The sequence below is a fragment of the Bubalus bubalis genome, chromosome 4, assembly GCF_019923935.1.
Source record: "Bubalus bubalis isolate 160015118507 breed Murrah chromosome 4, NDDB_SH_1, whole genome shotgun sequence".
NCBI lineage: Eukaryota > Metazoa > Chordata > Mammalia > Artiodactyla > Bovidae > Bubalus > Bubalus bubalis.
In genome coordinates, this window is record NC_059160.1 from 119,096,040 (window position 1) to 119,123,229 (window position 27,190).

Sequence of the window (27,190 nt, forward strand, 5' to 3'; positions counted from 1 at the left end):
GGCTGATAATAACTTCTCAGCCAACAGGTGACATCAATATTTTCATTCAAAAGTTAGAGCAGGAGGAGTCTGTGAGGTTAGGGATCTATTCCTATTTTATTCTTCCCTGTACTCCCAACCCAGAGTTCTCAGCTGGAGTTTTACAATCCTTCATAGGAAATTAGCAATTTGTCACATTTCTAATGTTTACTTAAGCAAATATTTTACAGTCTCACTGATGTGGTTTTCTTGTAGATATCCATGACCTTGTGTTTTCAAATGCATTCTTTCTGCTGTAACTTTCGAGAAGCTAAGCCTTTGTAAAGCAGGGCCAGATGTTGAAATAGCTCCAACATATGCATATGGTCATTTAAGCTAACATACCACTTTCTTTTGTAAGAGAACTTGAGACATGTCACTTAAGTGGGTAGTCATTTCTATTGGTTAGAATAAGCAATTGAAGAAAAATAAGTGAAACTAAAAATCATTTTTAATCACTCATGCTAGAGTTTGATGCAAATTAGAGTGAATGAGAGGTATGGTAGAGAATAGGTAAATGATAGGTATGAAACCTATTTCTCCTATTGTGTTGAAACAGATAAACTGCCCACATTTTCTTATGGTCCTCTTAGATAAGTCTGGCTTAGGAGTGTTTTGGATGCTTGGAGTATCTTAGGGGTCTGGTGCAGAAGAAACCTGGCAGGTTGCAGTCCACAAGGTCACAAAAGAGTTGGATATGACTTAGTGACTAAACAATGATAATGACAACAAGCATGGAACACAAGGCCTGTAGCACACAGATACGGTGAAATCATTGCCAGAGGCAGAGATTGTGTAAAGGCCGGCTTTTCATGAAAGAAAGCAGAGTGAAGTAACTTTACTAAACCCAAATGGGGGAAGGTGAGAAGGAGGAGCCAGGTTATAAAACTAAATGTGTTAACAGCTGAAGGAAGTTAACACATGAAAAGTTTTGAAAACAGCAGAAGGATGTCAGGAATTGAGAGAGTTCAGAAACCAATATTTCAATGTCATCGTTGCATTTTATATGGTACCTGGGCCTCTAGATTGGATGTGCCGAGAGCAATTAAAACAGTAAAAGCAGAGTAGGGGCTTTTGGTGGCTCAGTGGTAAAGAATCTGCCTGCCAATGCAGGAGGTGCAGGTTTGATCCTTGTGTTGGGAAGATCCCCTGGAAAAGGAAACGGTAACCCACTCCAGTATTCTTGCCTGGGAAATCCCATAGACAGAGGAGCCTGGTGGGCTATAGGCCATGGGATCTCAAAGAGTCGGTCATGACTAGTAACTAAACAACAACAAAGCAGAGTAGACATAACTATGAGATGAGATCCCTGAAAAATAAGGCGCGATTATATTTCATTCTGATTGATGAAGTCCCCCAAGTTAAAACTTGACCATGACGAAAATGTGTGAACTTTGTAAATATAATGGTTTCCTACCACTATGCAGTTAGCTTGGAACTATAACAATGACAAAAGTCCTGGAGCCCAGAGGTCAAGAGTTGAACCTCAGTTTTTTCATCACCAGCTGTGTGACTCTGGGGAAATCGGTTAACCTCTCTGAGCTTTACAGTTCCTTATCTACAAAATGGGACTAGTAATAGTTTTAACTTTATGGGCTCTTGTGAAGTTTAGATGGGTTCATACATACAAGGAACTCAGAATAATGCTGAATAAATATTTAAGAAACAGGTATTTCAGCCATCATTTTGTAGGGAGTTTTATGAGATAGCAATATGAAACCACTCTGCATAGTGAGAAGTAAATTCCAATGTTGGATTTTGAAACAGAAGAAGAAATAAGATGGCAAGAATTATGATAAGGCAGAAATTCTTTTAGCATAAATTAGAAGAATGGAAAGAAAGTGGATTTTGAAGAAACTAAAAGACTGAGATGCAAATCCTGAATCTACATTGCTTTGTGACCTGTTTTCCTGATAATGAAGTCTATCTGATGTTATGGATTTCAGTTAGATATTTCTGACTTCCCTGAAAAGGCCTTGTTCTTCCCATCAGCATAGTGGTGGGATCTACAATCTCTAGATGAGATGTCTCGTGTAAGAGCAACAGTTGTAAAGACCTATGTTCCTTGACTTTTCTTTGCCTCAGTCTCTGCACTTGTTCAATGATGGTAATTTTATGTGGTAGGATCAATGGTGAAGATTAACTAATCTACTTTATGAAGGTTTGTGACTAAGGACTGACACACAATAATTCAATTAATGCTATTTTTCCAGTTCCAACAATCAAATTGCTTTTTAATTTAAAAATACTGGAATCTGATGTGATAGTATTTTAGCCCTACTCTTATCCTTTTCCAACTTCATGGGACAAGGAATCTGTGGGGCTAGAGGGAGGTGTCACTCCACTTTGGGTACGTACCCCAAATATAGTCACGTTGGGGATTAGGGTTTCAACATAGAAAGGGGGCACATAACTCAGTCCATAGCATACTCGTAAGCAAGTGTCAATTACCTAATTTCGTAGAATGCTGGTTCAGACCAATTGCATCCTAATTTCATAGAAAGAAAGATGTCTCAGGAGAGCTGAGTGGCAACAAAAATGACTTTCTTCAAAGAGAAACCAGGAAGGGGGCCAAGTGGGTGAAGAAGGCCTCGTAAGTTCTGCAGTATCCACTGTGGGGGCCTGGGGGCCCAACATATCACATTTCCTTTTACAACCTTAACAACAGAGAGGAGGACAGACCTGGATGCTTATTTTTTAATTCATACTCCAAATTATTTAAGACATTATAAAAAGATCAGGAGTGAATGCTTAAAGTCAAACTGGAGAAAGGGCTCCAAGAACCATTATGAAGGTCAGTGTTACAACAATTGGGATAAAACAAGTTAGTATCAATCATGACTCTAGATTGATTATTCTTTATATAAAAGTTATTTAATTAATTTAATTAATAAATTATGCATTTCTTAAAATTGTCTCATGCATAATTTCATTAAAAAGTCAAGTAAAGGATGGCGGAGGAGTAGGACGGGGAGAACACTTTCTCCCCCACAAATTCATCAAAAGAGCATTTAAACGTCGAGTAAATTCCACAAAACAACTTCTGAATGCCGGCAGAGGACATCAGGCACCCAGAAAAGCAGCCCAACTCTTCGAAAGGAGGTAGGAAAAAATATAAAAGACAAAAAAAGAGACAAAAGAGGGAGGGACGGAGTTCTGTCCCGGGAAGGGAGTCTTAAAAAGAGAGAAGTTTCCAAACACCAGGAAACCCTCTCACTGCCGAATCTGTGCCGAGCTTTGGAAGCACAGAGGGCAACATAAAAGGGAGGGGGAAAAAAAAAAAATAAACAATTAAAAATCGCGGATTGTGAGCCCTACGGGAACTCCCCCAGCGGAGAAGCAGCGCAGACGCCTGCACACGGCATTAGCAAGCGGGGGCTGGGCAGGGAAGTGCGGCGCGGGCTGTGTCCCTTAGAGTAAGAATCGGGCCGAATGTCCTGAGCGCTATCTGAGCGAAATAATTTGGGCTAGCAAACCAGACTGTGGGATATCTACCACGCGAAAAGCCAGCCCTAACCTAAGACACCGCCAGGCCCGCGCACAGAACAAAGGACTGAACAGAGATAGCCGGCTGCAGACCTTCCCCCTCCGGTGACAGGCAGCCAGAGCCGGAAGGGGGCAATCGCAGCCCCAGAGAGACACTATCTATAAAACTGTAAGCAGGCTTCTTTGCTAACTAAAACTTCTTGGGGGTCTGGACGGTCAATATCTGCCTGAGAAGGTGCGCCGGTTTTACACCCAGATAACCGAGTGGCGGGGAGGCGATAAGTCGCAGCATTGGCGCCCGCCAAACACCTCATCACCTGAGCTGCTCGACCTGGGAATAACACAAAACGCAGGCCCAACCGAGTCTGCGCCTCTGAGGACTACCCGAGTGCCTGAACCTGAGCGGCTTGGACCTGGGAGCTCAGTCCAGGGCCGGCCTCTGATTGTTCCCGGCGGAACAACCTAGAGCCCAAGCAGTGTGGGCAGGGAGGCTACACACACCGTGAGCGGGGGCAGACCCAGTGTGGCTGAGGCACTGCGAGCGCACGCCAGTGTTATCTGTTTGCAGCATCCCTCCCTCCCTCCCCACAGCGCGGCTGAACAAGTGAGCCTAAATTTAAAAAAAAAAAAAAAAAAAAAAATAGGGTCCTCCACCGTCCCCTTTGTGTCAGGGCGGGAACCAGACACTGAAGAGACCAGCAAACAGAAGAAGCTATAACAGAGGGAAACGCCTTGGAAGCTACAGGCCATAGATTAAAACCCTGTGGTTACTACGGATTACATAGGAAGGGGCCTATAGATCTTGAGAAATATAAGTCGGACTAAGGAACTGCCAAAAATGAACTGAACCCACAATACTCACAACAAAACCAGAGAAAGACCTAGATATATTTTTACTATTTTTACGATCAATCTTTCTTTCTTTCTTTTTTTTTTTAATTAAAAAAAAAATTTTTTTAAGTCCTCTATTGTCCTTTAATTTTCACTTTTATAACTATTACTTTGCAAAAAAAAAAAAAAAAAAGACCCTATTTTTTTTTTTTTCTTCTTCTTCAGCAAACTTCATATATATATTTTATAATTTTTTGACCGTGGGTTTTTTTTTTTTTTTCTTCTTTTTCTTCTTTTCTTTAACATTGCATTTTTGAAATTCCAAACTCTACTCTAGATTTTTAATTTTAGCCTTTTGATATATGTTATCAATTTTGTACCTATAGTTTTTTTCATAATTGCTGTGACTTTTTTTTCCCTCTGTTTCTTTCTCTTCTTCCTTTATATAACATCGTATATCTGCAATTCCAAACTCTACTCAAGATTTTTAATTTATGCTTTTTGGTATTTGATATCAATTTTGTACCTGTATTTTCTTTATAATTTTTGCGACATTGTTTTTGTTGGTTTGTTTGTTTTCTCTCTTTATTTTTCTTCTTCTTCTTCTTTTTTTTTTTTTTTTTTTTAACGTTGTATTTTTGAAATTCCAAACTCTACTCTAGATTTTTAATTTTTGCTGTTTGGTATTAGTTATCAATTTTGTACCTGTAGTTTCTTTATTACTTTCACGACCTTGTTTGTTTTTCTTTGTTCGTTTTTTCTCTCTTTCTTTTCCTTCTCCTTTTCATTAACATCGCATTTTTGAAATTCCAAACTCTACTCTAGATTTCTAATTTTTGTTTTTATGTATTTGTTACCAATTTTGTACCTTTAAGAACCCAATCTTCAGGACCCATTTTTCACTAGTGTACGAGATTACTGGCTTGACTGCTCTCTCTCCCTTTGGACTCTCCATTTTCTCCACCAGGTCACCTGTATCTCCTCCCTAACCCCTCTCTACTCTACCCAACTCTGTGAATTTCTGTGTGTTCCAGACGGTGGAGAACACTTAAGGAACTGATTACTGGCTGGATCTGTCTCCCGCCTTTTCATTTCCCCCTTTTATCCTTCTGGCCACCTCTGTCTCCTGCCTCCTTCTTCTCTTCCCTGTATAACTCCGTGAACATCTCTGAGTGGTCCAGTTGTGGAGTGCACATAAGGAAGTGACTACTGGCTAGCCCACTCTCTCCACTATTGATTCCACCTCATCTCATTTGGGTCACCTCTAACTCCCTCCTCCCTCTTCTCTTCTCCATGTAACGCTGTGAACCTCTCTGAGTGACCCTCACAGTAGAGAAACTTTTCATCTTTAACGTAGATGTTTTATCAGTGGTGCTGTATAGAAGGAGAAGTTTTGAAACTACTGTAAAATTAAGACCGATAACTGGAAGTAGGAGGCTTAAGTCCAATCCCTGACTCCAGGGAACTCCTGACTCCAAGGAACATTAATTGACAGGAGCTCATCAAACGCCTCCATACCGACACTGAAACCAAGCACCACACAAGGGCCAACAAGTTCCAGGGAAAGACATAACAAGCAAATTCTCCAGCAACAAAGGAACACAGCCCTGAGCTTCAAGATACAGGCTGCCCAAAGTCACCCCAAAACCATAGACATCTCATAACTCATTACTGGACATTTCATTACACTCCAGAGAGAAGAAATACAGCTCCATCAACCAGAACATCAACACAAGCTTCCCTAACCAGGAAACCTTGACAAGCCACCTGTACAAACCCACACACAGCGAGGAAACGCCACAATAAAGAGAACTCCACAAGCTGCCAGAATACAGAAAGGACACCCCAAACTCAGCAATTTAAACAAGATGAAGAGACAGAGAAATAGCCAGCAGATAAAGGAACAGGATAAATGCCCACCAAACCAAACAAAAGAGGAAGAGATAGGGAATCTACCTGATAAAGAATTCCGAATAATGATAGTGAAATTGATCCAAAATCTTGAAATTAAAATGGAATCACAGATAAATAGCCTGGAGGCAAGGATTGAGAAGATGCAAGAAAGGTTTAACAAGGACTTAGAAGAAATAAAAAAGAGTCAATATATAATGAATAATGCAATAAGTGAAATTAAAAACACTCTGGAGGCAACAAATAGTAGAATAACAGAGGCAGAAGATAGGATTAGTGAATTAGAAGATAGAATGGTAGAAATAAATGAATCAGAGAGGATAAAAGAAAAACGAATTAAAAGAAATGAGGACAATCTCAGAGACCTCCAGGACAATATTAAACGCTACAACATTCGAATCATAGGGGTCCCAGAAGAAGATAAAAAGTCAAGTAAATATAATCATAATAACTATTCATATAATTAATGTTATTTTCAGTTAAAACTGAAAGTCAGAGTGACTATTAAGACAATTAATCTAAATCTACCTGTGAAAGAGAGAAAAAGAGAAAGAAAGAAAAATGTCAGTCAACAAATTGAAATAACAAATAAAAATCCAACTGTTATAAAATTACTAAAAATCCTAGAGGGTCTCATTATCATTTGACATAAATTCTTACAGATTTATTTATTAATAAGATCCACTAAAATGAGCATTGATCTCCATCTGCAAATGAAATTAGGATTTAGCAGAAAGAAGGAAAAGAAGAAGGGTTTTCAGACTCTAAAGTCTGTTTTTTTCAATGTTTTGTGTTTTACAGTGTGTGTGTGCACACCTATAAGATAACTAAATATTATAGGTTATTTGGTGCTTTGGCAAAGAGTTCTCTGGTAGAAAGCTTTGGTTTTCCATTGTGTGTGTTGTGTTGAAGTAAGGGCAGGGCTAAATTTGGAGTGGTGCTGGATTTTCGCCATGTGACAGTTATCTCTTGGGAGACTCCAGTTTCTTTATTGAAATGAAATGTTTGAATTTAGATGGTTTCTGAGATCTATTAGGGAGCATAGGTTTAGCCCCTCATTGCACTTACTAATGCTTTCACAAAGCCCTGAGTCTGCTTCCACACCAAATGTAATGAGAAGCCATTCAGTGAAACAGCTCTTTGGGAGCTTGGAGCATACAGCCCAAGCATACAGCCCATTCATGAAAGCAAGGATGCCACCAGGTCGTGGGGTTTGGAGGACCCAGACATTCCTCTGTCAGAGCACCGTGAGGCCAGAATCGTCTGGAAACTCCTCTAAGGTCTACTGCTGTGTCTGTTGGTTACCAAGCTTGTTCTCAACATCTCTGTCTAATAATAGATCTTTGATTTTTTTTAAGGCTACAACATTTACATCATAAACAAACAAAACAAAACCCCCAAACCTAAAAGACAAGGTTTTTTCTTACACTAAAGTAAAATGTGTTTCACATTTTATGTGTTGGCCTTGGTCCAAATTAAATAATCTGGTACAGTCCTTACAGGAACTTAAGACTTTAAATACTGTTCCTCATCGTTCCTCTTCTCTGGGTAAGCTTTACTACCTAAAAGAGCTATTTTAAAGAGTTTGTTTGGGCACAAAAATGTTGTAAACCGTTGTTGTTTAATTGCAAATTTTCTCAAATGTTCTACTATTGCCTGTGTATCTGACTTGAATCTGGTAGGAATGTTTGGTGATTATCAGTTATGCCCTTCCTTTTAGGTCTAAGACAGCTTCTGAGAGACAAGCCCAGAGGCCTGATAAGGATATTTTTTCTTAAAACTGTTATGACATAACTTTTGTATGTTGTGTGAGTGTGCATGTGTGTGCTCAGTCGTGTCTGACTCTCTGTGACCCCATGGACTCTAGCCCACAAGTCTCGTCTGTCCATGGAATTTTCCAGGCAAGAATACTGGAGCAGGTTACCATTTCCTACTCCAGGGGATCTTCCCGACCCAGGGATCGAACCCAGGTCTCTTGTGTCTCCTGCGTTGGCAGGTGGATTTTTTACCACTGCACCACCTAGAAGCTCTTTGCATGCTAAAATCTAGCAAAAACAGAGTTGAAATATGGAAAACCATCTTTCCTGTCCCCCATAGTGAAGACGACTTCTTGTCCTAGACCTATGAATGACTGTGAATAGGAAACAGATTATTCTTATCAAACTTTCCAACTACAGTGGAACATTCAAGCAATAATCTATACATGAATATTCCTCATTTATGTCTTTTAGGTTATAATGGTAGAATTAATGATAAACCATTGTAAGCAGATGGCTAGGGTTGTATGGAATTAGAGTTTTAGTTTATCTTAGGCACACTCTAACATTTTTTTCCCTTTTTTCTGCAGCTATGTGGTGCCATTATCCTTTCTGTAGCTATTTCAATACGAGCAGGGAAAATTGGTCAAGAGGTAAATAAATATGTTAGTCCACTGACAAAGTAGTTTATTTCTCTTATAGCAATGAAAGTAATGATAATAATAAAAAACTGTTTTTATAGTATTTTTCTAACTGCCTCACATAATTATTTGTGTTAAGTGATTTTATAATTTAATTAATCAAGGTTACTCACTTTGTGCCTGGCACTGTGTTAGGCATTAATGAGTCCTTCTGGAGAACGGAGAAGATGTTACTCCCTAAATAGGAAGATTGCATTTAAAGTAGCGGTGAGAAGGGGCCAAGGCAGAAATTAGCCTTCTTCATTATTTGTTAAAGTATAGCCTGAAATTATCTACAGGATATAGACTGCTTTGCCTCTCCAACCAAGAGAAATTTTTGTACAAGACATTGACAATTAATTTGGCTGATTCCAAGGTGAGGTGGTGCTACAAAAGGAAAGATGCTAAGATGTTCTCTTGGAGAAGAATTACTTAAATCTATTTTCTTTTTTTTAACTGTTTTAAAGGCAGCAAAATTCAAAGATAGCTGTAATGACTTGGGCAGCTGGTGTTGAGGGTAATCCCTTGTAACAGTAAAAGGCTGGTCATAGCCATGTAACTCAGCAGTTGACTGGTGATGTCCAACTTCCTGACATCAAGATAAGATTAGCAGGATCCCATTTCTCCCACCACATGCCATTCCATGGCTCCCAAAGCACTTATCAGGATTTCTGCAGGTCTGGAGGAAGTTTAGTTCATACAGTTAATTCTGGCTCTAGTCTTTATTTCCATACACATGGTTTCTGTTCCATACCACAGTGTCACAGTGTGGAAAGAGTGTGGGGGTGGGGGTGGGGGTGGGGAGGGTGTGTGTGGGATTGTTCTGTCAATTTTAGTCAGCACAGGTGCCTGGCATCATTGTCTGACTTCCCTGATCCTTTCTCCTGCCTCCCTTCTTCTCAGGGATGTTCCATCCTTGAAATTATGATTCTTACTTCTTGCAGGGCAGTTACCTTGTGCTCTGTTATCTGGATTCTCGCCACTGTTCAGACTCACATATTCTATCTACTTCTAGGGCCATTTCAAAGTGTTTGCCCAAGTAAAGTTTCCTCTTTAATAGGAATATCAGTTCCTATCTAATAAGTATTAAGATATTCTTAAAACAAAAATTCAGGTAATTCATTATCTATTAAAACTTATTTGACCATGGTGCAATTATATGCTATTAGACATAATAACCTAATTGAAAGAAAAAGCAAGTTGACATCTCTTCTGATTATTTTTCCTAAAATAGGTGGGTTTTCTGGACCTTTCTTTTTTTTTCTCACCTTCTCTCTCTCACTGTTTCTCTCCTGTTTTTCCTTCTTTTTTTCCCTCCTTTTCTTTACTCCTTCCCTCTTTCTTTCTTTTCCCTTTCTTTCCTTTCCTTTAAAATTTGCTTTCTACCATTAGAGAATCCAGAAAATCACAGTGGTGATTAAGCACATCTTCATTCTGAGCCTTGCCATGGTGAGGATACTGAGTCGGAGACAGGTGTGACAATGAGTTGATAACATTCTATTCCATCTGGACTTTGTTGTTTTATACTGATAAATATAACTGTGACTTCTTGATGTCCTTGGATTCTGAAATTTGAGCCAAGAACAGTATTAAAAAATGTACAGAATCATTGAGAAACTGGTGTCTGACTTGGGAACTCATAAATAAGCATAGAGATGAACAGCCATTGATTTAGAGGGTACTTTGGCCTTTTTTAAGATGGGTGTGCAACCTGTATTTCATTTTAAAATTTTATAATGTTTCTGGTAGATATGGGAATGCTGTATTTCCCCTCAGTGCCTCTGGTAAACAAACTTGGTGTTTAGTCTCAGAAATCACACACATTGAATGTATTAAAGAGCTGTCCTTGAGAGAGTTACTCCAAATCTGGGGATAAGAATGAGTTAATAGAGCTAGACATCATCTTGAGTTATATTTTGACTCTTGTACTCTGTCTCTATCCCTAAACAAAAGGCAGTATTTTCCAGGATAACTTTAACCAGCTTGACAGATGAGAAATTGACATATTTATTCAAAGTCAGTGACAAAGAATCAAGACTGTGCAGAGAACCAAATTTTACTACTGGAAAAACAGGAGAAGTTTTAGAAGGGGAGACCTGAGAGCAAACACAGAAAAAAAGGATGCCAGGATGTCTTTGTGCACAGCTTTTAGCAAAGCCATGGGTGCTAAAGTGTCCCCTAGAAATGCCTTGTTCTCCCTCAGGATGAACTCAGCCCTGCATGAGGCAAAGTGTATGTACAGCCATCCTAGGAGATTCCTTATAATCCGAAGAGGACCCTGAGCCTTCTTCTTCAAGGTTCTGTCCTTTCCTATAGAAATTCCCCCCTCATCCGAAGACACACAGAGACAGTGTTCTTCCCAGACAGCTTTTAAAACTCTGCTGTCTCTCCCCTGAGGGCTTCCCAGGTGGCACAGTGGTAAGAATATGCCTGCCAATCAATGCAGGAGATGTGGGTTCAATCCCTGGGTCAAGAAGAACCCCTGTAGAAGGAAAAGGCAACCCACTCCAGTATTCTCGCCTGGAGAATCCTATGGACAGGGGAGCCTGGCAGGCTACAGTCCATGGGGTTGCAAAGAGTCAGACATGACTCAGTCACCATGCACACACATCTATCCCCTGAAACAAATACCTGAACTCAAATTTTCATTTTGTTTCTAAATAAGAATAGCCACTTGTTGGGCTGGTCTTAAAACAGTGATCGTCAGGTAGCCAGCACATTGCTTTCTGGCCACGTTGGTAGAGGGTCGCTGTGCCCAGATCAGTCTCATAGAAGTGCTTCCGCGGCCACTGCCGCCAAGTCGCTTCAGTCGTGTCCGACTCTGTGCGACCCAATGGACTGCAGCCCACCAGGCTTCTCCGTCCATGGGATTCTCCAGGCAAGAACACTGGAGTGGGTTGCCATTTCCTTCTCCAATGCATGAAAGTGGAAAGTGAAAGTGAAGTCACTCAGTCGTGTCTGACTCTTAAGGACCCCATGGACTGCAGCCTACCAGGCTCCTCCATCCATGGGATTTTCCGGGCAACAGTACTGGAGTGGGGTGCCATTGCCTTCTCCTAGAAGTGCTTCATTACCTGCCAAATAAGTGCTGGCCACACTCCAGGGACCTCCCAGGTGGCTCAGTGGTAAAGAACCCGCCTGCCAATGCAGAAAACTCAAGAGATATGAGTTCCATTCCTGGGTTGGGAAGATCCCCTGGAAAAGGAAATGGCAACCCATTCCAGTATTCCTGCCCAGAAAATCCCATGGACAGAGGAACCTGGCAGGTTACAGTCTGTGGAGTCGCAAAGATTCAGGCACAACTGAGTGACTAAATAACAGCAACAACACTCTGTTCACATCTCACTGGTAGCTATTTGACTTACTGTTTCTATATCTGGGTTGTCTGAACAAAGTACTGATAACTCAGCTGGTGAAGCTTCAACTGTCTTGGATATATTAGGGTTTTCCTGACTGGCTACGATGTCATGAAACAACCTTGATGGTGAGTGGGTAGACCAGGTTTCCTGATGCTGCTTTTTTGGACTCAGATGCCATGCCTGGTTACTAACAAAACTGATTTCTTAGCTCCAATCTTAACAAGCAAACCAATTAAAAAAAAAAAAAAAGAAACCAGAAAAGCCTGAAAAAGAGGCAAAAAAATCTTTAGGACATAACCAAGCTTTCTAAATATGCAATTGAAACATTATCTGTAAGCATCAACTCTTAAAGACAAAAGAAGCATTGGGTATTCACAGAGGCTGACCTAATTCCTTTCATAAGTGGGAAACTGGAGCCCAGTAAAGTTAGTTGACTTTCATGATTAGAAACTAATTTATAAAGACTCTGAATATATATAGAATATAGATTTTGTTTTTAGTGCACTTACATCTTTGGCACACTCCTTCCTTCTGATTGTCAAACAAAGGCTTTGTCTAGGCTATGAATTGATTTTAAAAGTCTTTAAAAATGTAAAGGTCATGAGTGGTAGTGAGTAGTAGTAGTAGTTTGTGTTTTGGCATTTCCTGTTAAAGGCACACATCTGCATGCTGTGCCGCAGATCCCAGAAGGCACCTTCTTAGCTAGTGTAAGAACTAGTGATCCGCCTAGAAATAACCCAGTAGATAAAGCTCCTGAGAGATGAATGGGTTGCTCACAGCACTCATATATCACGCAGACACAAGGTTTCATTGTTTCATTGTGATTTGCTTCTGATCATATCTGTAGAGCAAGAGATAGATTGAGGCTAGGTGTTATGACGGTGATGAAGGTTATGTATGTGGGGAAGAGAAGAACCAAATTATGCAGGGTTGGTTGTCCAGCCCATCATAAAGAGACCTAAGATGTTTTCCTCAATATCGCATTTCTAAATAGTCAGGCAAAATAAAGAGTTTCTGGAAGACTATAGACTATACTTCCTGGGAACAAGATAGGCTTGATATGGAATATCAGGAACTAGACTTATTTTCTTAGTTTAAAATACGGTTGGCTTGTTTTGGCAAATGTATAGCCCTCTGTAATCACTATTACAATCAAAATGAGAAGAATTTTTATTAACTCATGAAAGTTTCCTCATATCCCTTTGCAGTCTGTTCCCTCTTTACTTGATACTCTGCTCAAAGTCCATCACTGCTCTGATTCCTATCACCATAGCTTAGATTTATCTACTCTTTTTTTAATTCCCCATCTGGATATTTTTTAAAAATAAAAATATAGTTGATTTACAATGTTATGCTAACTTCTGCTGTACAGAAAAGTGATTTAATTATACTGTACATATATATATATGCATTCTTTTAAAATATTCTTTTCCATTAGGTTTATTGAATATTGAATACAGTTCCCTGTGCTACACAGTAGGGCCTTGTTGTTTACTCATTCTGTACATAATAGTTTTCATCTGTTAACCTCAAATTCCCACTCCATCCCCTCCCACCCCACCTCCACCTTGGCAACCACAAGTCTGCTCTCTATGTCTGTGAGTCTGTTTCATAAAAGTTCATTTGTGTCATATTTTAGATTCTGCGTATAAGTTATATGATATGGTATTTATCTTTCTCTTTCTGACTTACTTTACTTACTATGGTAATCTCTGGGTTCTTTGATATTACTGCAAATGTCATTACTTTATTCTTTTTAATGGCTGAGTAGTATTCCATATTGTGAGTATGTGTGTGTGTGTATGTGTGTGTAGCATTGTATGAATATCAGACAATGTTGAATATCAGACCTTGTATGAATAACAGCATATCTTCTTTAAAAAATTTTTAAATTTTATTTTTAATTGGAGAATAATTACTTTACAATATTGTGATGATTTCTGCCATACATCAACATGAATCAGCCATAGGTATACATGTGTTCCATCTCTCTTAAACCTCCCTCCCACCTCCCTCTCCATCCCACCCTTCTAGATTATCACAGAGCACTGGCTTTGGGTTTCCTGCATCATACAGCAAATTCCCACTGACTATATTTTACATATGGTAATGTATATGTTTCACTAATACTCTCTCCAGTCATCCCACCTTCTCCCCTGTCTACTGTGACCAAAAGTCTGTCCTTTATGTCTGCATCTCTTTTGCTGCCCTGTAAATAGGACCGTCAGTACCATCTTTCTAGACTCTCTCTATATGCATTAATAATGATATTTGTCTTTCTCTTTTTGACTTCACTCTGTATAATAAGCTCTAGGTCCATCCATCTCATTGGAACTGACTCAAATGCATTCCTTTTTATAGCTGAATAACATTCCATTTTGTATATACACCACAACTTCTTTATCCATTCATCTGTCAATGGACATCTAGGTTGCTTCTATGTCCTAGCTATTTTAAATAGCATATGTAGCATATCTTCTTTATCCATTCATCCACTGATGGACATTTAGGCTGTTCCATGTCTTGGCTGTTGTGAATAGTGTTGCTTTGAACATAAGGATGCATCTTTTTTGACATAGTTTTATCCAGATATATGCCTAGGAGTAGGATTGCTGGGTAATATGGCAAATCTATTTTTAGTTTTTGAGGAACCTCCATACTGCTTCCCATAGTGACTGCACCAGCTTACATCCCACCAACCATGTAGGAGGGATCCCTTTTATCCACACCCTCTCCCTCACTTTTTTGTAGACTTCATTATGGCCATTCTAATTGATATGAGATATCTCATTATAGTTTTGATTTGCATTTCTTTAATAGTAAGCTATATTGAGCACCTTTTACATGTGTGTTAGCTATCTTTATGTTCTTGTAGAAATGTCCATTTAGTTCTTCTGCCTATTTTTTGATTGGGTTGTTTTTGTTGTTGTTGCTGTTGATAGCATGAGTTATTTGTATCTTTTGTAAATTAATCCCTTGTAGGTCGCATTGTTTGCAAATATTTTCTCCCATTTTGTAGGTTGTCTTTTAGTTTTGTTTATGGTTTCCTTTGCTATGCATAAGCTTGTAAGTTTGATGAGATACCATTTGTTTATTTTTGCATAGATTTATCTATTCTGGATTGCTATATAAATGGAATTATACAGCAGTCACTCTTTTGTATATGGTACATTTATCTCAACATAATGTTTTAAAGATTTACTCATACTGTTGAATCAGTAGTTTGAGGAATTTAGGCTTTATAACTTAACTACCATAAAACCATATTTATGCTGCTGCTGCTGCTGCTAAGTTGCTTCAGTTGTGTCCGACTCTGTGCGACCCCATAGATGGCAGCCCACCAGGCTCCCCCATCCCTGGGATTCTCCAGGCAAGAACACTGGAGTGGGTTGCCATTTCCTTCTCCAATGCATGAAGTGAAAAGTGAAAGTGAAGTCATACTTAGGTATAAAACACAAAATATGCAAATCAAAGATCACATCATGGATAAAACTGATTCTTCTAAACTTTAAAAAATTTTTATTTGAAAGCCTATTGCATTTCTTCCACCCAATATAAATCTTCAAAAGGCATAAAATTGGAACATTGCACAAGTAACATCTCAATAGAAGGTAAGCTCCTTAAAGGCAGGAATTTTTGCTTGTTTACGTCACTATGGCATCTCGGTGTCTTAGAACAGGGTTTGGCACATAGCAGTTCCCCAGTGGATATTTGTTGAATAGCAAATATTAAGAAAAGGAATTTTCTGTCATTAATCTCTTTTTCATTTTCAGATTCTCGCTCCTGGGGATGCTGACCTTAACCTCTTTATTGCTGTGAATATATTAATTTTTGTGGGCGCTGTCATCATGATTCTGGGTTTCCTGGGATGCTGTGGTGCCATGAAAGAAAACCAGTTCATGATGATTTTGGTGAGTTTTCCCAATGCATCCCAATACCCAACCTTCAGACTTTGGAGGATTATCTCCCATCCCAATTATCTGTAAGAAGGACTTGTGAAGTTTGATGTAAGTCTCTCACTTAATTTAGAGGGTTTGGTTGTGGAAGCTAATATAATTATCTCAAATTAGAGGGTACCATGAGAGAAGTAATCCAAGTCTATGCCCCAACCAGTAACACTGAAGAAGCTGAAGTTGAATGGTTCTATGAAGACCTACAAGACCTTTTAGTACTAACACCCAAGAAAGACATCTTTTTCATTATAGGGGACTGGAATGCAAAAGTAGGAAGTCAAGAAACACCTGGAGTAACAGGCAAATTTGGCCTTGAAGTACAGAATGAAGCAGGGCAAAGGCTAACAGAATTTTGCCAAGAAAATGCACTGGTCATAGCAAACACCCTATTCAACAACACAAAAGAAGGCTCTACACATGGATATCACCAGATGGCCAACACTGAAATCAGACTGATTATATTCTTTGCAGCCAAAGATGAAGAAGCTCTATACAGTCAGCAAAAACAAGACCAGGAGGAGACTGTGGCTCAGATCATGAACTCTTTATTGCCAAATTCAGACTTAAATTGAAGACAATAGGGAAAACCACTAGACCATTCAGGTATGACCTAAGTCAAATTCTTTACGATTATACAGTGGAGGTGAGAAATAGATTTAAGGGACTAGATCTGATAGACAGAGTGCCTGAAGAACTATGGACAGAACTCAGTTTCATTGTACAGGGGGAGGCAGTGATCAAGACCATCCCTAAGAAAAAGAAAAGGAAAAATGCAAAAAGGAAAAATGGCTGTCTGAGAAGGCCTTACAAATAGATGTGAAAAGAAGAGAAGTGAAAAGCAAAGGAAAAAAGGATAGATATACCTATTTGAATGCAGAGTTCCAAAGAATAGCAAGGAGAGATAAGAAAGCTTTCCTCAGTGACCAGTGCAAAGATAGACAGGAAAACAATTTAACAGGAAAGACTAGAGAGCTCTTAAAGAACATTAGAGCTACCAAGGGAATATTTCATGCAAAGATGGGCTCAATAAAGGACAGAAATGGTATGGACCTAATGGAAGCAGAAGATATTAGGAAGACATGGCAAGAATACACAGAAGAACTGTACAAAAAAGATATTCATGACCCAGATAATCACAGTGGTGTGATCACTCACCTAGAACCAGACATCCTGGAATGCAAAGTCAAGTGGGACTTAGGAAGCATCACTATGACCAAAGCTAGTGGAGGTGATGGAGTTCCAGTTGAGCTATTTCAAAGCCTAAAAGATGATGCTGTGAAAGTGCTACACTCAATGTGCCAGAAAATTTGGAAAACTCAGCAGTGACCACAGGACTGGAAAAGGTCAGTTTTCATTCCAATCCCAAAGAAAGGCAATGCCAAAGAATGCTCAAACTACCACACAATTGTACTCATCTCACATGCTAGTAAAGTAATGCTTAAAATTCTCCAAGCCAGGCTTCAGCAATACATGAATCATGAACTTCCAGATGTTCTAGCTGGTTTTAGAAAAAGTGGAGGAACCAGAGATCAAATTGCCAACATCCACTGGATCGTGGAAAAAGGAAGAGTTCCAGAAAAACATCTACTTCTGCTTTATCGACTATGCCAAAGCCTTTGACTATGTGGATCATAAACTGTGGAGAATTCTGAAAGAGTTGGGAAAATCAGACCACCTGACCTGCCTCTTGAGAAATCTCTATGCAGGTCAGGAAGCAACAGCTAGAACTGGACGTGGAATGACAGACTTGTTCCAGATTGGGAAAGGAGTACATCAAGGCTGTATATTGTCACCCTGCTTATTTAACTTATATGCAGAGTACATCATGAGAAACGCTGTGCTGGAAGAAGCAGAAGCTGGAATCAAGATTGTTGGGAGAAATCTCAATAACCTCAGATATGCAGATGACACCACCATTATGGCAGAAAGTGAAGAAACACTAAAGAGCCTCCTGATGAAAGTGAAAGAGGAGAGTGAAAAAGTTGGCTTAAAGCTCAACATTCAGGAAACTAAGATCGTGGCAATCATTCCCATCACGTCATGGAACCCATAAGGAAGACTAACAAGTAAACAATTAGCTACAGCAAAGGTAGTCCAAGAAGAAAAGAGCAATGATAGAGGAGGGAACCTTCAAGCTGGAAGCAGAAGTGGATAAAGTGTTTGTATGTGTAAGGGTGTGATGAGCTTTCCAGGGAGAGAGGCTGGCAGTACATCTTTGGGGACTGAAAAATTTTGGATATGGCTAGAGTGTGTAAGGACTATTTTCAGTAAATGATGGAAGGTGGGTCTGAGTGTGGACTAGAGTCAAATCACAGTCCATGCTAAAAAAATTGTAAGGACATGAGATAATCAGATTTGTCCTTTAGAAATCTTCAAGGATAATTTGGGTTGAGATAACTGACAGATAATTTACTTTGAACACATACATAGTAGAAAATAATAAGAGGATATAGAAAAAAATTTTTTTTAATTCATTTATTTATTAGATAGAAATCTGACATAAGAGTTTATCAGAGCTCATCTGAACTTGTTTCTTCTCTAATAAAAAAAGCATTGTGTCAGTCCCTGATGGTTTTTGACTGATGGTTTATTATGAGGCAAGGTAAAAGAGCTTTCAGTTCAGTTCAGCTCAGTCTCTCAGTCATATCAGACTCTCTGTGACCCCATGGACTGCAGCACGCCAGGCCTCCCTGTCTGTCACCAACTCCTGGAGCTTGCTCAAACTCATGTCCGTCGAGTCCGTAATGCCATCCAACCATCTCATCTTCTGTCGTCCCCTTCTCCTGCCCTCAATCTTTCCCAGCATCAGGGTCTTTCCAAATGAGTCAGCTCTTTGCATCAGGTGGCCAAAGTATTGTAGTTTCAGCTTCAGCATCAGTCCTTCCAATGAACATTTAGGACTAATTTCCTTTAGGATGGACTGTTTGGATCTTGCAGTCCTAGGGACTCTCAAGAGTCTTCTCCAACACCACAGTTCAAAAGCATCAATTCTTTGGTGATCAGCTTTCTTTATGGTCCAACTATCACATCTATGCATGATTACTGGAAAAAAAAACATAGTTTTGACTACATGGACCTTTGTTGTCAAATTAATGTCTCTGTTTTTTAATATTCTGTCTAAGTTGGTCATAGCTTTTCTTCCAAGGAGCAAGTGTCTCTTAATTTCATGGCTGCAGTCACTATCTGCAGTGATTTTGGAGCCCCCTCAAAATAAAGTCTCTCACTGTTTCCATTGTTCCCCATCTGTTTGCCATCAAGTGATAGGACCAGATGCCATGATCTTAGTTTCTGAATGTTGAGTTTTAAGCCAGCTTTTTCACTCTCTTCTTTCATTTTCATCAAGAGGCTCTTTACTTCTTCTTCACTTTCTGCCATAAGGGTGGTGTTATCTGCATATCTAAAGTTATTGATATTTCTCCTGGCAATCTTGATTCCAGCTGTGCTTCATCCAGCCTGGAATTTCTCATGATGTACTCTGCATATAAGTTAAATAAGCAGGGTGACAATATACAGCCTTGATGTACTCCTTTCCCGATTTGGAACCAGTCTGTTGTTCCATGTCCAGTTCTAACTGTTGCTTCTTGACCTGCATATAGATTTCTCGGGAGGCAGGTCAGGTGGTCTGGTATTCCCATTTCTTGAAGAACTTTCCACAGTTTGTTGTGATCCACACAGTCAAAGGCTTTGGCATAGTCAATAAAGCAGAAGTAGATGTTTTTCTGGAACTCTCTTGCTTTTTCAATGAAAGAGCTTTAATGGAACTCTAATATCATCGCTGGTGGTTGGTTTTTGTTAATAAGGCCTCATTTGCAATTTGGGGACTTAAATTACTTGAGGAGCTTGTTTTTATGAAAACTAATTTGTGGGAACCTCTGAAATTAGAATTCAGTATATCTGAGGCAGGTTTCAGGACTACATTTGTAAAAAGACTCCAGGTTATTCTCATAGTGGTAGAGACATTGTTTTGAAGTCAGTTCTGAAATTTGTCTTGAAGTTTGAGTTTGTATTTGATGAAGAAAAAAATCACATTCAAACAACTTCATTTGAGTTTTTGAACTTCCCTCCATTCAACATCGTACTGATGCCTACAATCCTATGATTCAATTTTAGTTTTAATCATTTTCCTTAGTCTCAGAGAAGGCAATGGCACCCCAATCCAGTACTTCTGCCTGGAAAATCCCATGGATGGAGGAGCCTGGTAGGCTGCAGTCCATGGGGTCGCTGAGGGTCGGACACGACTGAGTGACTTCACTTTCACTTTTCACTTTCATGCATTGGAGAAGGAAATGGCAACCCACTCCAGTGTTCTTGCCTGGAGAATCCCAGGGACGGGGGAGCCTGGTGGGCTGCTGTTTATGGGGTCGCACAGAGTCGGACACGACTGAAGTGACTTAGCAGCAGCAGCAGTAGCAGTTAGTCAGTCTCTGGAGCAAATGCTTCTGAGCAGTAATGGCTCCAACTTTGATTCTTGAGGCAGAGAGTGGAATAAATGAAGAGCATGGTTAATACTCCTACTCTAATTAGGATCCCTACTGCAGAAAGAAGTGCCATGTCCAAAATGTCCCCAGGTGGTTAAGGAATGTACTGGGGATAATATTGAATATATTTTCCTTTTCTTTTTTTTCAGTTTTTCGTAGGACTGCTTATGATCCTACTCCTGCAGGTGGCGGCAGGTATCATAGCAACTACTAGGAAATCTAAGGTGTGTACACATATTATACCTGACAGTTTTGGAAAAGTGTGAAAAATTGACATGCTACCTCCTGGCATGAATCATTTAACAGCACTTTTCAATTTTCAGACTGAACAAGCTCTGAATAAGACTCTCTTGATTAATGCACGTCTTTTGAGTTCAACAGATGAAAATGAAAGAGTATTCCAGAAAGCCTTTTCTGAACTTCAAGAAGAGGTAATTAGAACTTGTGGGTTATCTGGAGAGTTGGACATAGTTCTCCTTTTACTTAGTTTTTGACAGCTGTGTTCCTTAAGAATTGGAAAAATGTCTCTCTTTTGCATATTTTGACCAATTATTCTGTCACTATGCAATAGGAAGAATCCAGGACTATTTCTAATTTTTTCCCCAGCTTCTTATGAAGTTCTGAGGCAGTTTAGGACAGCTATTAAGAGGATATGTTTACGATAGATTAAGTCTTGATTGAGCCAAATCAATAATTGCTTTAATATTTACCATTTAGAAGGATAGTGTGTTTTGAATGCTTGGAATTTCCCTTCTCTCTTTCTCTGCCTCCATGCCCCACTTCTCTTTTAGAAATAATTATGCTGCTGCTGCTAAGTCGCTTCAGTCATGTCCGACTCTGTGCGACCCCATAGACGGCAGCCCATCAGGCTCCCCCGTCCCCGGGATTCTCCAGGCAAGAACACTGGAGTGGGTTGCCATTTCTTTCTCCAATGCATGAAAATGAAAAAGGAAAGTGAAGACGTTCAGTCGTGTCTGACTTTTAGCATCCCCATGGACTGCAGCCTACCAGGCTCCTCTGTCCATGGGATTGTCCAGGCAAGAGTACTGGAGTGGGTTGCCATTGCCTTCTCCAAAAAATAATTATAGCTATTGTTTATTGCTGCTTAATATGTATCAGATTTACATTCAATAGCTCACTTAATTCTGACAACAAGTCTATGAGATGGATAATATCATTACCCTCATTATCTTTATCTGGAGAAGACAATGGCAACCCACTCCAGTACTCTTGCCTGGACAATCCCATGGACAGAGGAGCCTGGTAGACTGCAGTCCATGGGGACGCTAAAAGTCAGACACGACTGAGCGTCTTCACTTTCATTTTTCACTTTCATGCATTGGAGAAAGAAATGGCAACCCACTCCAGTGTTCTTGCCTGGAGAATCCCGGGGACGGGGGAGCCTGATGGGCTGCCGTCTATGGGGTTGCACAGAGTTGGACACGACTGAAGCGACTTAGCAGCAACAGCAGCCTTATCTTTAATAGACAGATGAGGGGATTACAACTTAGAGAGGCATGACAGCTAACAAGTGATGGGGTTGGAATTTGAATGCAGGTCTGTCTGACTCACTAATTCTTTTTAATCAGTAGACTAGCCCCCGTCCCCCTAGGTATGTATGTATGCATGTATGTATTTACTTTGGCTACTTCACTGTCTTCAGGGTAAAGTCAAGATTTGGATATAGGTTGAAGGTATTCCACTCTTTGGCTCCTACCTCATATTTTAATTTTACTAAAGACTACTCCATGAAGAAAGCACTCTGGTCCAACTAGTGTCTACTCAGGATGTCTTAAATAATTCTGCCTTCCTGCCTTTGCATCATTCCTCATCCTTGGAATGTAGTTACTACTTTTCTTTTTTTTTGACTTGCTTTCTTTTTAAAACAATTTTTAATTGGAGAATAATTACAATATTGTGATGGTTTTTGCCATGCATCAGTGTGAATTGGCCATAGGCATACATATGTCCCCTCCCTTCAGAACCCCTGTCTTCCCTCTATCCCTCCAGCTTGTCACAGAGCACTGGTTTTGACTGCCTTGTGTCATACACCAAACTCCCACTGGCTATCTGTTTTACATATGTTAATGTGTGTGTTTCAATGCTATTTTCTCAAGTCATGCCACCCTCTCCTTCTCCCACTTAGTCCAAAAGTCTGTTCTTTCTTTACAAATACTACCTGTACTTTGAGACTTGACTGAAATATCGCTCTGTGAAACTCCTCCCCTCTACAGTTTATTTACTCAGAATTTCCATCATATTAAAGACATGTAGCATTTATTTCATGTATGTTATAGAAATCCTCAGAATCTCAGAGTAGAGCAGGATTTTACAGGACATTTAACCTGACTTATCATTAACTAGGGCTTCCCAGGTGGTATTAGTGGTAAAGAACCTGCCTGTCAGTGCATGTAGGTGTGAGATGTGAGTTTCATCCTTGGGTCGGGAAGATCCCCTGGAGAAGGGAATGGCAACCTACCCTAGTTTTCTTGCCTGGAGAATCCCATGGACAGAGGAGCCTTTTAGGCTACAGTCCATAGGGACACGAAGAGTTGCACATGACTGAAGTGACTTAGCACACACACCATTAACTGAAATATTTTATGTTTATGTTCATCCACCTTCTAATTAAATATGGAAGAGCCGACAGTTTGCCCATTTTGCCCATCCCATCCCATTCCCTTTGCATCTAAGTCTGATGATTAATGTGTCCTTTCTTAATTTGAAACAAAATCTTTCTCCTCTAGAATTTATATAATTTAGTTTTAGTTCTTCCTTATGGAGTTTCAGAGGAAAGAGAAAATCTACTTCTACAATTGCAACTTTTTCTTTGAAACTGGCTTCTTGTATGACTTCTAAGAGCTTTGATTTTCAAGTCAAAACATCCTAACATCCTTGGTTTCTTGAACTATTTATCAGATGACATTTCCCCCAGAGCCCAGTTCCTATTTGGATAGACTCCAGCTTGTAAAAATTCTGCTTAAAGCATCATTTCCAGGAGCTGAAACCTGATATGCATTAGTCCCTGTTTAACTTCCTCTGTGTTGTGTTTCTCCTAGCTCAGCCAGAGCTGCATTCCTTGATCCTCTCTCTCCTCCTGGATCATTCCCACTTTAGAGTCCAGATTAATCCAGGTTCAAAAGCAGGAAAAATTTAGGCAACTCAGCTTCTCCACTGGGAGTGGCCAAGCATCCTTGATTTTCCCTGTTACTCTAGAATGAAATATACTCCAGGTAACCACGGGTCTCTGGTGGGTCCTGAGTCACACTTGCTGCATGTTGTCCCTGGTATCCAAGGTCTTAGTGTCATCCACGGGATTCTAAATGTTCTGTTTGTTGTAGCACAATTATTTTTTTTTTAATATATGTACATTTATACTTTTCTTCTGAAGACAATACACTTACTGTCAGATATTTTGATACTGAAGCTTCAGTAATTCAGCCACCTGATGTGAAGAGCTGACTCATTGGAAAAGATCCTGACGCTGGAAAGATTGGGGGCAGGAGGAGAAAGGGGCAACAGTGGATGAGATGGGTGGATTGCATCACTGACTCAATGGACATGAGATTATGCAAACTCATGTTTGGGAGATAGTGAAGAACAGGGAAGCCTGGGGTGCTGCAGTCCATGGACTTGCAAAGAGTTGGACATGACTTAATGACTGAACAACAACAACAACAAATAATTGCTTTACAATGCTGCATTAGTTTCTATTGTACAGTGAAGTGAATCAGCTATTTGTATGCATACCTCTCCTCTTGTGCCTCCCTCACACCCCTCATCCCAGCCCTCTAGGTCACCACAGAGCACTGAGCTGAGCTCCCTGTGTGGGGCACAATTCTGACCTATTTCCGTGCATGAATTCTGTGCCTGAAGCTTCTTGGGTTCACAGGACTATGGTTCTTTTTTACAGAATTGTCTATTCTGGTTTTTGTTTGTTTTACAATATATATCCACCAGGACATTCTTTTCTATTTTTTTGTAATGCTTCTTTGGAAAAAGAAAACTCTGGCTGGGTGACCTGGGGTCCCATCATACAGAGATAATTTGTAGTTACTAAGTGACTTTCTTTTTGGTTTTCAGGGAATTCCCACACAAATTCTCTGCTAATATACTAGTAGAACGTGCCCATCTTGGATTCTTGGAAATGATTATTTGTATCATTCACTGAGAAGTGCCTAGTTCATCCAATGCTATCACACTTTCAATACATCTCAACCAACTTCTTCCCCAGCTGCTCCCACACCTGATCTGGTGCCTAGCTTCCAAAGCAAGTTTAGCCTTTCTACCTCCTGCTCTGTCTCCTGTGTATCTCTATGCTGTCCTAAGGGATACTGTACTCCAAAAATGGGTTGATCTGTGAGTGTATATAGTGGGATTTATATTCTTTTTAATCTGCTGTGTCTGTATCAGTCATTCAAGTTTATTTAATCAGAAAGAGTGAGCAATTGATTGTGTCTACTGTGGAAGCAAGAAAAGAAGTTGTTTCAAGATTATTCTCTTTGCTAATATTGATTGACCTTGAAACCATCTGAAATCTCCAACTGTTTGTCATATGAATATTTAATGAGTCATATATTTGTGCAAGTGAATCTTTGAGCCAAATCACAAGGCTTTATATCTGCCACAGTTGGACCTGCTGAAGGCCATTGTGTGAAATATCTTTGGAACTCCAGTTTGTATTCAAGTGTATTAATCATTATTCCCATCTCTATATCAACTATAGAGTTGAAAAGGTATTTTCCATAATGTTATCTAAAGTATTCATATCAGTGTTGAACAGATCCTGTTCACGTGAGAGTATAAAGGAAGGAATAACAACAACCACCACAAAACACAATCAACAATGATGACAATATATGTTGAGTACTTTGTAGCCCAGGCATTGGGCTAAACACTTCATATCTTCACATGGATATTCTAATTATATCTTTACAACAAATCTATGAAGGAATGAATGATACTATCATTAAAAACTATCATCTGTATTTTACAGATGAAGAAATTGTGGCATAGAGAGGTTTAAGGAATGTGAGTAGCAGGTCACTCAGTAAGTGAAAGTCCTTTTAATATCCTAGTATGGCAATGCATCTGAGCCTAAAAAACCACCCAGTCTTGGTTCTATTTTCTTAAGCAATTTTTTCTTCTTTTTTGCATGAAAAGTTTTGTCTCTAATTAGAGCAAATATGACAAGATGAGAGAGAATTACCTCTCACTTTCATCTAATAATACTATGACCCATTACTCTGAGTCATTGGGCTTATTGTTTTCTTGTTTTCCTTTCCCAAACATGACCGCGACTTCCCTTAGTGTTTGTCCATGTTTAGTTGCCATAGGAAGCAACACTTCAAACAAAGCTAGTGGAGGTGATGGAATTCCAGCTGAGCTATTTCAATTCCTAAAAGATGATGCTCGTAAAGTGCTGCACTCAATATGCCAGCAAATTTGGAAAACTCAGCAGTGGCCACAGGACTGGAAAAGGTCAGTTTTCATTCCAATTCCAAAGAAAGGCAGTGCCAAAGAATGTTCAAACTACCATACAATTATATTCATTTCACATGCTAGCAAAGTAATGCTCAAAATTCTCTAAGCTAGGCTTTAACAGTACATGAACCAAGAACTTCCAGATGTTCAAGCTGAATTTAGAAAAGGAAGAGGAACCAGAGATCAAATTACCAACATCTGTTGGATCATAGAAAAAGCAAGCGAATCCCAGAAAAGCATCTTATTCTGTTTCATTGACTATGCTAAAGCCTTTGACTGTGTGGATCACAACAAACTGTGGAAAATTCTTCAAGAGCTGGGAGTACCAGACCACCTTACCTGTCTCCAGAGAAACCTGTATGGTCAAGAAGCAACAGTTAGAACTGGACATGGAACAATAGACTGTTTCAAAATTGGGAAAGGAGTACATCAAGGCTGTATACTGCAACCCTGCTTATTTAACTTCCATGCAGAGTACATCATGCGAAATGCTGGGCTGCATGAAGCATAAGCTGGAATCAAGATTGCTGGAAAAAGTATCAATAACCTCAGGTATGCAGATGACACCACCCTTATGCCAGGAAGCGAAGAGGAACTAAGGAGCCTCTTGATGAAAGTGAAAGAGGAGAGTGAAAAAGTTTTTTTAAAACAGAACATTCAAAAAATGAAGATGGCATCTGGTCCCATCACTTCATAGTAAATAGATGGGGAAACAATGGAAACAGTGAGAGACTTTATTTTCTTGGGCTCCAAAATCACTGCAGATAGTGACTGCAGCCATGAAATTAAAAGACGCTTATTCCTTGAAAGGAAAGTTATGACCAAACCAGACAGCATATTAAAAAACAGAGAAATTACTTTGACAACAAATGTCTGTTTAGTCAAGGCCATGGTTTTTCCAGTAGTCATGTGTGGATATGAGAGTTGGACTATAAAGAAAGCTGAGTGCAGCAGAATTGATGCTTTTGAACTGTGGTGTTGGAGAAGACTCTTGCGAGTCCCTTGGACTGCAAGGAGATCAAATCAGTCAGTCCTAAAGGAAATCAACCCTGAATAATCACTGAAAGGACTGATGCTGAAGCTGAAGCTCCAATACTTTAGCCACCTGATATGAAGGTGGCTATCTCATTGGAAAAGACCCTGAGGCTTGGAAAGTTTGAAGGCAGGAGGAGAAGGGGAGACAGAGGATGAGATGGTTGAATGGCATCACTGACTAAATGGACATGAGTTTGG

The 27,190-nt window shown here is 39.7% G+C and overlaps 1 protein-coding gene across 1 annotated transcript in view; it reads left to right on the top strand.

Moving 5' to 3' along the window:
* The window catches only part of TSPAN8 (tetraspanin 8), a 70,094-nt gene that overhangs the window by 35,265 nt on the left and 7,639 nt on the right, over positions 1–27,190 (top strand). Inside the window, exons 3-6 of the mRNA XM_006073198.3 lie at positions 8,594–8,656; positions 15,816–15,953; positions 20,623–20,697; positions 20,797–20,904. Coding sequence (XP_006073260.1) covers positions 8,594–8,656; positions 15,816–15,953; positions 20,623–20,697; positions 20,797–20,904 — 384 coding nt within the window. The remainder of the gene's footprint in view (positions 1–8,593; positions 8,657–15,815; positions 15,954–20,622; positions 20,698–20,796; positions 20,905–27,190) is intronic.